The sequence below is a fragment of the Strongylocentrotus purpuratus genome, unplaced genomic scaffold (assembly GCF_000002235.5).
Source record: "Strongylocentrotus purpuratus isolate Spur 01 unplaced genomic scaffold, Spur_5.0 spur5_scaffold_8, whole genome shotgun sequence".
NCBI lineage: Eukaryota > Metazoa > Echinodermata > Echinoidea > Camarodonta > Strongylocentrotidae > Strongylocentrotus > Strongylocentrotus purpuratus.
This window is the reverse complement of record NW_022145614.1, coordinates 3703582-3717084: the sequence shown is the minus strand read 5'-3', so window position 1 is coordinate 3717084 and position 13503 is coordinate 3703582. Positions and strand designations below refer to the sequence as shown.

The window sequence follows — 13503 nt, the reverse complement described above, 5'->3', positions numbered from 1 at the left end:
TTGCCTTAATTTAGACAGTGTAAACCAGAGAAAACTGTTGTATGTTGCTATGCATGTTTATCGGTGTCAGGGAGTCCAACGATCTTGGAAATTATGCATTTTGTACCCAAATACGTCGCCGGTGAGGATTAATAGGGGAAAGAGGACTAAAACCAGATTATAATGATCGCCATAGAAACTTTGCCGAGAGAGATCGTTCCCTTGAAACCACATCATCTCAATCGGAGAGGCAAGTTGAATCGAAACAAACTTCGTCCAGTCATCCGACCCACGAGCACCCAGCAGAACCCCGACGGGCTGGCCTGTTCTCAGCTGACACCGGTCAAACCACCGAGTCCTACCAGGTCTATTCTATCATGTGTTGCTGAAACTGAAAGTAGAAGTGATGCTGCTGTTTCTGCAACAGGAAAATGTCATCATAGGAAATTAAAATCTGGAAATGCAGACAAAAAGTTGAAGCCACCCGTACCCGGGAAGTTACCTCGGCTGAAAAAGAAAGACGAAGGGCGTGTCAGTAGAAAATCTGGCAAGAGTTCAACTTCAACATCAAGTTCAAGCACAACAATATCGACATCAGAAAGTCAAAGGAGACCGAGTCTAAAAAATGAGTTGATTGTAGAAGATGGAGATACAGCCAAATCTCAAAAGAAAAAGACAAAATCTGTCTACATCTTAGAGGCAATCAAACCAAATAATGTTCTATCAGAAAAGGAGAAGTTCATGAGATTAAGGGGTCATTATAATCCCCAATTTGAGTATGATAATCCTGCTTCAGAAAAAGTGATTAAGAGTTATAGTCAAGTTTACAACAAATTGATACCTCAGGTAAGAAGTAAATATTTTTTTTGTAATAGATCTACTAATATAATAGCTTTAGTACCTTTGCATTCAAGCCAATTCTTCATTAAATTCTAGGATTGTATTTTGTTTCAATCTAACATCTTGAAACCAGACCCAAAGCCATAGCCTCGGACCAAAAATATAGGGTCTAGATATTTCTAGATAAATTTAGTATATAATTGTGATCTGCTTCCATAAGTTCCATTCAAAGGCAAAGGAAGAAGGATACTAGACCGAAAGCTTCAGTCTCTATAATCGTTGGTTGTTCCACTGAGACTACGTCTGGCTCCACTAGACCTCCTAGTGCCGTGGAGCCAGACGTAGTCTCAGTGGAACAACCAACGATTATAGAGACTGAAGCTTTCGGTCTAGAAGGATACAAGCATACTACAAATACTAAACTTTAATTTGAATGGTAATTAATCTCTTACCCCAATAATTTGTCAAGATGAAAAGATGACTGGTACCTTATTTTTTTCATAAATCACTATTGTATTGTCTTTCAATTCCAATTTATAGATCATAACAAGGCACTGTTAATAAGCAAGAACATTACTGCAAGCTTCCAGGAAATGATCACCTCTGCTGGTTAAATGCTTGAATAATTTTTTTTTAAAGGTTGTCATAGTGAGCTGATAATATTTAATAATTTAATACTTTTTATGTAACTTGATTTTTTTCTTGAACTAGGCTTTGCGGATCATGGACAGTGCTCTAGATAGATATGGCAGTTACGAGGCATTTGAGGAGGCCATTGCTGGGGATCGACTGACAGAGACAGAGTTCAACTGGCTCTTCAAAGATTTTGTGACTGCAGAAGGACTTGACAACCAAGTCCACTTGAATCTAACCCCTGACCTGTTGTCTAGAGCAGTTATGACAAGACTGAGGTCGCGACCCACCATGAATGTCAACAGTAAGGTATTGAGGAAAGGTTGGGCTAGAGGCTTACTTCAGCATGAGATTGGTAAGTTTATCAAATGATGCATCTGGTAATATACACAAACCACCTTTAACTTTAAGCAGTATGGCCTACATACCGATTTGGCAACAAGCCTCCCAATTAATATTGTTATTTGAAGTTCATAGATTAATACGAGAATAATAGAAATCGTAAATGAATGCAAAGTTATAAATGTTACCATCTTTTTCAGGCTATATTTTAATTTGGTCGCTGTGGTCTTATAATTTTTTTTTGCAAATTATATACTTTAGAAAATAGCGATTGTAATGTTTCATTCTTGTTATACTTTTGAGAGAAGAAGGCATTTTAGTTTGTAGATGGTAGTCTCAGTGTGATCTTACTCAAATTTTCTTGGTTACTAATGCTGGTATCAACTATTAAGAATACCGTCATTCACATACTGTTTCCAAGTCACAATTCACAATTCAAGTTTGTTTATTTCCACCAGGCACTCACTATATGAGAAGTGCCAACAATCGCTACCAACCCTGGCATAATAACCGAGGTCGGAAGCGTCATTGCCTACTGCCTATGAATCCTACAGAGGAGGGTTTAGCCAGTCTTCACAGTGTGCTAGGGAGGGATGACCCTTGTCTGTGGAGGTCAGCTATGCTTTACTACACTGTCTATCAAGCCTCTCTGCTGCCTTTCAGGGAATTGTTTGAACACTTGTCAAGGTTCATCCAAAGTCCAGAGGTTCGCTGGGACTATTGTATGCGGGCCAAGCGAGGGCAAGTGGATACTTCTAAACCAGGTTGGTGAATGTCTTTCACTCAGATTGTACTTTCTGCTACAATGAAGAATAATAAATCAAACATTTATATGTATCCCTAATACTTTTAAAGATAATATTGCAGTAATAAATAAATTTAGTACCTGTTTCCCCATACAATGCAACTGCAAGGTGCTGTTCCTCAGTCTGTATGCTTATATATTATATTTCTTAGAAATGCAGGAGGTTTGTTCCAGAGTATTAATTGAGTACGTCAATGACCTGAATTTTAAAGCCAGCCTGTTTTCGGGACTAACATAAGTTGGAGCCATTGTTAATTTGAGCTCCTTATGCTTGTAGCTCATTTCACCTAATGTTTTCTCTTTTTGCCATATTCATCTTTCATTGACACAAGGTTGATGGTAATGGATTACTCAAATCATCAGCATTACAGCTGTATACGTGTAGGTGACACACTCTCAAAGATTATGTCATACATTGTATAAACTGTACATATTAGCCTAATCCATGTAGTGTTTAAATACTTAATGTATGTGGCCATGTTCTTTCCTGTCTGTTGTCAAGGTTGTTTCAATAAGGATCAAGTATACCTCAATGGAGCTCTTCAGGTTCTACGCTTCCGCTTTGAGATTGACTTCCATGCCCTGGTCAAGCTGGGTCGTGTGGCCTTCCAGGACGTAGAGCGATTGCGACATGAAGCAGTCCTTGCAGAAGGTGTCGTCAGCGTCCCGTCCTTCATGGCAGATAAAGACAAATACCTGGAGAAACTGAGTGAGATCAGACTCAAGAACAAGCTGACAGATAAAGAGCTCTGTGAGGTGTTCCCTACAATGGAAAGCTGCATTTGATCATTACCTCAGGTTGTAATATGCTGGGTTTTTGTTAATGCTTGTTCTATAGCATGTATCGAGGAGGTTTATGTGGCAGCTGTAGTTTTAGTGCCTGTCATTTTGCTTTGCTTCTTCTTCTTCCTTTTGAGTACAGACCTCTTTATAGATTATTATCGTACTATACTGGGGTCGTGTGCAGGTAGACCACTACACTGGGGTTTCCCCCTACTCTTATAAGAATAGTGCAGTGGGTTCTTAACATGCAAAGGTAGTGACTCTTCTCTACACAGGGCCTTCATTTAACATCCTATCCGAGGGACTGATGATAGGACTTGTTCGTTTGTGTCTTTGTGAAATTAATGACAATTTTTTACAGTTATTACAACATCATCAGGGCAGTCCTATATTTGGAAAAGTATTCCAATTTGAAGAGTTTCAGTCTAAGCAATAGATAACAGTACACTGTGGGTCTTTTAAAAATAGATCTAATTATAATTTTTCTTTTTAGATGGATGTTTTTTATAAAAATAGATGTATTTAGGGTTACACAATAACTCCAGTTGTCGGTTCAAAATAAAATGACATAACTTCTGCCAAGATCATCTACGAGCATCAGTTATTTGAGCCTATTGGCAATTCATTTTAGGCTGTATAAAGCACAGAGATGTAAAGTCTATGTGATGATTGTCAATTTAATTTTGGAACATCCTGTTGATCAAATTGATATAATTGGGGGATTCCCATATGTAGAAATTCTTTGTATCACAATTTTAATATTAGTGAAAAGTATTAGACATGCGCTGGATTTGAAGGAGAAATCCCCTTTTCTGACAGATTGCTGACAAGTGTCATGACAAAACAGTATCTTAAAAAAAAACAGGGTACAGAATGTACGGTACTCTTACACATTTAATACATACATACATGTACTGTATGTACTTTAATATCCAATGTCCCTTAGTCGTGGAAAAGGTGATTAAATTTTGATCACTGTTTTGTGAGTACTAGTTATTTTCAATGAGTGAGATAGATATATATTTCAATAATTTAAATCAGCCCTATCTGTCATTCTTTACTGTATATTATATAGATTCAAATTTGTTACAACATGTACGTATATGTTTTAACTTGTATTGCTTTAAACTGATATAGGATACGATCAGTTTAAGTCTGTTTCTTCTAATATCTAACTATTTACCACATAACTACTACATAATATCATTTCAGTTTGCCATCTTCAGGAAGGGTGATCTCCCAATATCTTTCAACACAATGAGTATTATTGAAGACAATGATTTCCTAGAACATGAATATGTAGTAAACTGTGTTTTGTAGGAGTTCAGGTTATTAAAATACATATATATATATAAAGTATTAAGAATACCAAAGTAGCATTGATATTAATCAGAGCTGTGAGAAAGTTTGCCAAACTTTTTATTTCTTGATCATTAGAATCAACATTGTAACCAAGGCTGAGCGTGTAGAAAATCAAATTAGATTCATGTCAACTTGCCAATGTTGTTGCATTTTGCAAAATAAGATATTGTATAGTTTTTTGTTTGTTTTTTGTTTTTTTCTTCTTCTAAATATATCATTGATTGTACATTAAATATGTTAGGATACTAACTTGCCAATAGGAATTATATGAATCAAAGACAATCATACATTGATTTGACATTTATGTAAGTTGATGAATGAACAAGGAAAATTATGATTCATAAGTGATAGAGATCAATCGATTCTTTGTTCCATATGTTGAACAAATTACTGCAATTTGAAAGTTTTAAGTTTAGAATAAAATTAGTGTAATTGTTTGAAGTTTGTATTATTTTTTTCCTTGGTTTGAATCTATGACAGGATGCACAAAATATGACTACCGGTCACTCATGTTTCTACTGAAAAGCTGATGGGAGTAATTAGTAAATCAAAATTGCTTTTAATAGATAGCCTTCCCGATAACATAAAAATCTTTGAGCTGTCAATATGTAATAACAGGTATCTGTTATCAAAGGAAAGGAAGGTTGCTTTTCTTCCCAGTGTATGAAAAGACACTTTAAATGTATTTTCTTACAGTGGCACAAATTAACTATTTTCTACTTTAAAATCATAACTTTTGTGAATGGTAAACAATGAATTTGCAACAAGAAACTTTTGTAAACTGCAAAAGAACAGTATTGTATCTACCCAGTATTATTTTGCAGAATAGAACTTTCATTTTATGATTGCCCCCGAAAGTTTCTGGCTTTATAGTAGTTGTTCTATGGATGTTTGAAGGGGATGCTTCTTTATGTTAATAATGCCTTGTCAATATATACTGTGGATTATATCTGTAACCAAATAACAACATTCCTGAAATTTATCAGATATACAGTATATCAGCTTTTAATTTTACTTTAAAAAAAAGCATGTAGGCCTCATATTTATCATTTCTGACTGTATCAGTGGATTGTGTCATTTGTGTTGATTCTTCACATGTACATGTTGATGAGCCTTTAAATCACCATGACATAGTTCGTTAATGATAATATCAACTACATTTTTGTAATTATTTGGTAAAATACAGGCATTTAAATGATTCCTTAAGATGACAAGATAAAAAAAAAGGAGAGGTTTATGATATCAAATAAGTTTGCACAAGTCAAGATTGAATCTTCATCTTTAAAATTGACATGGTATAAGAACTTGTATGGTCTCTTTTGAAAGGAATGGATTGCTAGCTAGTGTATTACCTGAAATTACGGATTTGAAGAAGAAAAAAAGATTATATTTCTAAATGCTTCCATATGTATCAATGTGCTGAATTTTATATCTTGTGCCTTTCAAGGTGTCTTTGAAATAAATGATTGTGGTGCTCATATCTATTCCATTCTTAACATGATCTTGTGAATTGTTGTTTGTTTAGTATCAAGTTTCAGAGAAAGGGAGACAGAAAAGTGAGAGAGAAGAGAGCGAAGTGAGAGAGAAGAGAGAGAGAGAAAAGGAGAGAGAGAAAAGGAGAGAGAGAGAGAAAAGGAGAGAGAGAGAGAGAAGAGGGGAGAGTGACAGAAAGAGCGCCTTTTTTTTGGGGGGGGGTGAAAAAGATCAATTGAAATGATGAATATAAAAGGAAAATTTAAAAGAGTGGAGACAAGGTGAGATGAAAAGGGGAGAAGAACAAGAACAGGAAATTAGGAGAAGAAGAGAGAAAAGATGAACTTTTAAAGTAGCAGTACATCAATGAACAGACCAAGCACAAAAAAGGTGAATGTCTAGGTTTCAATCAGCACATTATATTTCATGCAGAACAAACTCATCATTGAGCACATAACATGAAATATCAAAGCTTCTACAGATTTTGTCTCCCTCTTAAAGAATACAGACTGTAAGTATACACTTTGAAGACAAATTTTCTGTTGCCACTCATTAGGGTGAAAAGTATTGAAGTTCCCTTCCTCTTTAGTTTTTGATCAGTTTAACTGCCACATGTACTAAAAACAACCCAGAATAATATAAAGTAACAACTCGTACGGGTTACCGATCAGTTTTGACATTTCTAAAATACACCATACATTCTGAAATGGGGCAAACAGAACCACAAAGTCTGTAAATACACCTTCATGCTCTTTATTCCCTTGGTTTGAACAAGAAAATTTATGATCAATAATTATCAACAGCTTTCATTAGTGGTCTTCTATCATGAAAATGCTCACAGTACTCGGGGCTCACAACACTAAAAGGTGCCTGAAAATCTTACTCCAGATCCCCAAAATCAAAATGTCCATATATGGTAGGGGATATGCATATCAACTCCCTTCCTATGAAAGTTAATCACTATCAAATAATTAGCCAAGTGATAACAACTTTTTTCAAATACTAGTCAGAAACCAGATTTTTAATTTTCAACTAAATCTAATTCTTGCATTCAATTTCCACTGAATGTATCATCATTCATAACTACCCAAAATAAAATCTTGAACAAATAATGAATTTATCATTTTACACAGCTTTATTTTTCACAACTAGGCTTCAAATAAATATGTATAAATCTTTGCACATGATTGGATTCTACATTGCTTTATGATACTTGTGCAGACATTGTAACATGATAATCATCTACAATCTGCCTTCTATCAATCTAAGATTTTACAGCTACATCAAATATCTGATTCTATTATAAAAATCTGCTTTTCCCTGTCTTTTACATAGTCTTATACCAATGAAACCACTACATCACATTTTACAAGTATTATTTAGAACCTCATTAACACCTGTGCTATTAAGCACATTTACATAAATTGCACAATGTAATATTGAGAATGGGATTGTTTTTAAAGGGAATATATTTTGAAAAGAATAGCCCATTACAGTAAAAACTTCAAAAGCAAAATAATATTTGTAACTGTGAACGGCAATTGAATGTGGAAAAAAATGTAAACACAAAAACTTACATTTTAAAGGCAATCTTTAGCAGTGATAACAACATCAAATGTGATTTCATCTGATCAAACCAAACTTGCATTGAATGTTTACAGCTACAAACATGAATATCTGAATTAGGCAGGAATCCAAGCTAAGAGTAAAGAAAATGGAGGAAATTGAACCATTACTCCAAACCACATGTTTATCAGTAACTTATAGTCTCATTTATGCACAATTATCATACTCTGTTAGGTGAATGCAATTTTTCATTTAGATTTCTTTCTTCTAGGCAGTGTTTTCTAAAAATGCAATTTGATTACACAACTCAAGATTAGCTGAAAGAATCAAGAAAAAGTATAAATCAATTTTTAGTTCATCTTTATATTTTCTCTCTCTCTCTCTCTCTCTGTCAAAATGCATTTCTTTCATCTATAACAGTATCACCTTCAGACAATTTAATAAAACATTAGCATGCTTTCAAAATAAAATAAAAATGTAAAACGAGTAGGAAGCATTCATCCATAGTCTATCGATACTGCAAATATACTTGGAAGTTGTGATATAGGGGTTATTAAGAAATTCCTCTTTCCAGTTTGAAGAGTCAACTTTTATTTGATTAGTATATTGTTACAACTCTCTGCACACATATTTCAAAAATCACATGCATCTGCATAAAAGAATTGTTTAACCTCTTTAGAACGCAGACCGGTCAGACACCGGCCGGCAAACAGAACTATACAGGGAAGAAAGTCTGTTATTTGCCCTAACAATATAACATAACTTCATTAAATGTCTGTTCTGCTTCAAGTTTTCCTGTCACATTCCTGCCTACTTGTAAATACAATTCGGGAATAGAATTTTAATTTATATTCATAATAATACTGAAAATCTGCTGCAAAATACTAAAACTGATCACTTTCTTGCTCGGTAAATATAAACAAATAAGAACACAAGAATATATTCATAAGATTAAAAAGCAATTTAGGTGAATGATCCGTTTGAAGGAAGTATAACATTTTTGGTATGTTTTTACTGACAGTGTACGTATAAAAGAATTTTCAAAGATTTTTTATTTATGCAGTGATGTGTCTGTATCTGCCTATAGCTGCCTATACATGTATGTCTGCACAAACTTGTCTGTGTAATTTAGTCATTGGTTCATAACAGATGTGTCCTGAAACTCATAAATTCTAACAAAGAACAAGTATGGGATAAATATACAGCAAAGCAAGTCTACATAAAAAAATCAAACATAAAATCTAAATTCTTAGGGAATTCATTGTAAAATACTTTCCAAAATTAAATGTATTACTACAGAAAATATCAAAATTCTTTAAGAATCCATCTTATAATACGCATACATAAACATAAAGTAACTACTTTACCGGTATGTAGAAATGTATTACATCATCCTGCATTTCACTGTACCATTAATTTGGTTCTCTCTAACCCATTCAGAAAGAAACCCTAAACTGTCCCCTACAGTTCCCCCACACCACCCATGAAAAAGGAGTGTTTTGTATCAAATACAACATGCATGAACAAATCTATGTACAAGAATCTTACATAACACATTGCTTGGCAACACAGGACTCAGGTCAATTGAATAGCACTTTAGCAATAACATAACATGAAGGCAATCTCTGTAAAACTAACCAGGAGAATATTTTACTGTTGTACATGAAATAAAAAATATAATTCTGTTTCATTCTATTTCTTTCTTTGCAAACTGTAGATCACATCATTGAATTGTTACATGGTAAAGTCCATCTACCGGTACCCCAAAGTCCTCATAAAATGATATCATCTAATATTTCCTCACATATATATAAAAACAGAGGCAACACATATAAATCAAGATAAGCTAAACTTGCAATCTTCTTCAAATAATTCATATAATTTTGAAAGATTTTGTTTTAGCAGTCAACAAATACTGTAAACATCCCATGATAAATGCTTTTTGCAAGCTAACATGCAATTTTCCATCGAAGATTCAAATTTTCAGATCTATATGAACATATATATATAGCTCATATTCAGATTAGCTTGAATATCCATAGTTCTTCCGTTTTGCCTTTGTACTGTCCTTAGTGAACACATGCATAAAATAAGTACCATATTTGCATAATGTGAAACGAAATCATTAAAAGTGATTCTGCCCAAATTATCCTAATGCCCTCTTTACAAGTAAATTTACTGTACAGAGATATGCACACACCTGTGTCTTTTCAATACTTCAATATGCCTAAAATCATATATCACACACTGAATTCAGAGGAGACCATCTCTCTGCCAAGCTTAACTAGTCTTTGACAGAGAAGGTTGGCTCATTTAAACAGAAGATTATTCTTATTTTTTATTAAAGTAATACTGAAAATGGTACCAAACAAATGATAACAAAATCGAACTTGCTTGAAGGAAGCCTAGAGCTTGTATTCTATTAGTATCTTGATATGGGCTAACATTTAATAAACTTAACAAATCAGATGGTCATTTCTGTTTCTTTTGGGCATATTTGCAAATCTAATGAACCTGTCATTTTCTTTGAGAAAAACAAAAGAACCTTACCCCCCCCCCCTTATATCAATGGCAAATATGACAATATGAGCACACTTTTATTTTCTCCTCGCAAACTTGTTGGCATAATTCGTCGCTGTTTTCACGAAGTGACGGTAGTGAAAAAAAATTGCATTCACTTTGCGTTACGATTTTCCTCACTACCGTCACTTCGTGAAAACAAGGACGAATTTTAACATTATGCCATTAAATCTGTTGTGTTGATGATCTGGGTCAGAATAAGATTTCTATCATTAAAAACAAAGTGTATCAAAGTAAATATTGGCTTGCAATATAAATTATTAAGGAATCATTTACATGATTTTAAACTTGTTAGAACATGTTACAACATCCTTTCTCCCATTCACTTTTTTTGTGACATTCAACTACATGCTTAGGAATATATATATATCCAAGAACCCCAATGAAAAATTTGGAGCTTTCCTCAAAAGCTTTATTAGACTTGTGAATATCATAAAAACTCACTGAGTCATTATAAAGTACAGTATACATCTGCAAAGAATAGGGACATTTAAATTCTCTTTTACTTGTCACAAGTTTCCATTCAAATAAAATCTGCCCTCTAAACTCAAGGGGAAAAAAAAACCAAGGATTCATCACTATGAGATAGTAATAAGACAACCATTCATTCATGACTGTGTTGATCTCTTCTATAACACACCTTCAAATAGTAGCAACCAATGCATCAATGCATATCAATATGTCATTCACTTTCAAATACAACCAATGTATCAATGGCAACCGATTGCAATCCTTACTAACACTCCCCGTAAGAACGAGTGACTTAGCTAGGGTAATGTGTGGTTTTAACCAATGTGAGTGTGTAACACTTATCTGATCTTGTTTTCACATGTGGACTGTTTGGGAGGGTACATGATATATTCATCTGCAACCCTTTACAGGGCTGTATGACAGATAGCTCTTAGCTGGTATTTGGCTGAAAGTAGCTGCAATCTCAGCTAGTGCTTACTATTTTTTCTAGGTCACTTATGTCCAACACCAAACCTCACCTAGCCTGCATGTTATATCATATCAACACTAATGATGACGGTTCCACCACCACCACCAATTACTCAACATTTATAAATCTATATGGCACTGCTCAGTCCACAGTACAATATTACTTTGAAAAATCACTCCATTCCGTCCAGATCATTAAGCTCAAAACTCTGGAATACTTGTTCTTCCTAAGGTCAAAACTAAATGGGGGGAAAGAACCTTTGTTCAAGCAGGGCATTCACTATGGAATGCTCTACTTCAAAGAGATTCATAATATCATATCAGTTGAAATGTTCAAAAACAATGTTAAAACCCATCTGTTTAATTCAGCAAATAACTGATTGATCTGTCATTTGTGTATGTTCTAACTTGCATCCGTTACTTTGATGATAATGCAGATGTTTTTTTGTGACATCTTTTTTTTCCCTTTATTTTTTTCACAAGTGCGTCTTGAGCATTTGATTTCAAGTGGATTTGGCCCTTACAAATCTCATGTATTATCATTATAACAATCAGTACATGTTGTACCTACACTGTATAAACAAGCCAGGCTAGTAATCAATAGATTTATACATAAGGTATTGCATACCATATAGACAAGTTTGAAGGTACTATTAAAGCCATGTCATTTACTAAGCACTCCCTCAACAATCTAATTTCTTGGACACTTATCTACTTTTTTATCCAAAATATCTTGCATAATTTCCATATTCAGCCAATTTCAGCTTATTTTACTTACACGATAAACATTGAAATTCAACAACTATATTTCTCTTAGTATTTGGCAGCCAAAGCACTACAAATCATCAATTCAGTGAAAAATCTAAATTCTGTATTGTACATACTGTCGATATATATATATTGTTTATAAATCTGATTTACATGAATTTAAAACTGCAATTGCAAAGGCATAAAGCAGTTTCTAGCCATTCTTTCTGAAAGAATAGTCTGTATACAAATCTTACGCTACATTGAAAAATATTTGTTTTTATTCAGACCCTGCAACCATAGTAAATTTTCTTTTTCTATAGTATACAAAAATATGTAGATGTTTAAAATGGGTTATCACACGTTTCATTATACTATGTAGTTGAACAACTTGCAGGGGTTTTGTCTCTGCCAAGAAACTCTATCCAAGTGTGAAAGAGAACATCAAATGCTAATTCTGATATTAGGTGTTTTTTTTTAATAAATATTCAAATTTTCCTCCTAAATTCATTAAGTCATCTCCTTTTCTATTGGCTCTGTTTCAATTAAAAATGGATGCTTCTTTACAAGATGGTAAACAAAAAGTGTGACAAAGACCAAAGCAAACAAAAATGAATTCGCGGGAACCTCCACTTTTGTGAATACCCTGATCCAGATTAAGAACAGTTTGTAAGTTTGACTCTCAAAATAGAAAACAAATTTTCTGTGACTATGCCAAAATGAAAATTGCTTAACGATTTTACTAGCTTGATATGTTGTGTTCTCTACAATCCTTACCACGCATGATAATGTAAAAAGTATGAAAATTACAAACATATTATATATCAATGACCCAAATTCAAAGAAAATACATAAAATGAGCAAAAACAAAATGAGTTACATGACAGGCAAATTATACTGGCAAGCAGATGGTGATTAATAACACCTGATATAGACTATAGAAATCATTGCATATAATTGGCTCAGCAAATTTGTTAAGACAACCGTGGCAGTTATGTATTAAGGCTGTGCATAACCGTGTAATGAGGTACTCGAGTACACTCCCAGGCTTACAGGTGAATACTCGAATACTCGGACGCCATTTAAAAAATTAAAAAATATATATAATTTTGTTTTTGCTTTTTTGTTTTGTTGCCACCACCATACTACAGGAGAAGTATTCCAAGTCCGTCTCTGAAAACTCACACGGTTTTACTTCGAGTTGCAGTTGAAGGCGCCGATTTTATAATAATAATAATAGTAAACAATGCTGTTTTTTAAACCAAAGATGACAGAATAATCCATTTTCCTCCAAGTCCAAACAGAAATCTGGACATTTGGTCCCAGTTTCTGAGTGGTGAGTTGACAGTGATTAAGCTGGGAAAAATGTTTACCCACGGTACCATGCCGATGCTGCCTCCCGGGCACGGGTAAGCGTCGGCCTGGACAGTGCCAGGCGCGGGCTAAAAAAAAAA

General features: G+C 34.1%; 1 protein-coding gene across 1 annotated transcript; it reads left to right on the top strand.

Moving 5' to 3' along the window:
* The first annotated feature begins 13 nt into the window (after positions 1 to 13).
* LOC579349 (uncharacterized protein KIAA0895-like) lies at positions 14 to 5275 on the top strand. Its single transcript, XM_779469.5, has 4 exons — positions 14 to 825; positions 1531 to 1807; positions 2253 to 2558; positions 3102 to 5275. The coding sequence occupies exons 1-4, from the start codon at positions 163 to 165 to the stop codon at positions 3383 to 3385; spliced, it is 1530 nt and encodes a 509-aa protein (XP_784562.4). The 5' UTR covers positions 14 to 162; the 3' UTR covers positions 3386 to 5275.
* Positions 5276 to 13503: the final 8228 nt, after the last annotated feature.

Bases quoted from the DNA above. Each gene is read 5' to 3' on its own strand.
- LOC579349 (XM_779469.5), top strand. From the start codon at position 163: ATGATCGCCATAGAAACTTTGCCGAGAGAGATCGTTCCCTTGAAACCA. The intron at 826-1,530 runs GTAAGAAGTAAA...TTCTTGAACTAG, and splicing joins ACAACAAATTGATACCTCAG to GCTTTGCGGATCATGGACAG. The intron at 2,559-3,101 runs GTTGGTGAATGT...TCTGTTGTCAAG, and splicing joins AGTGGATACTTCTAAACCAG to GTTGTTTCAATAAGGATCAA.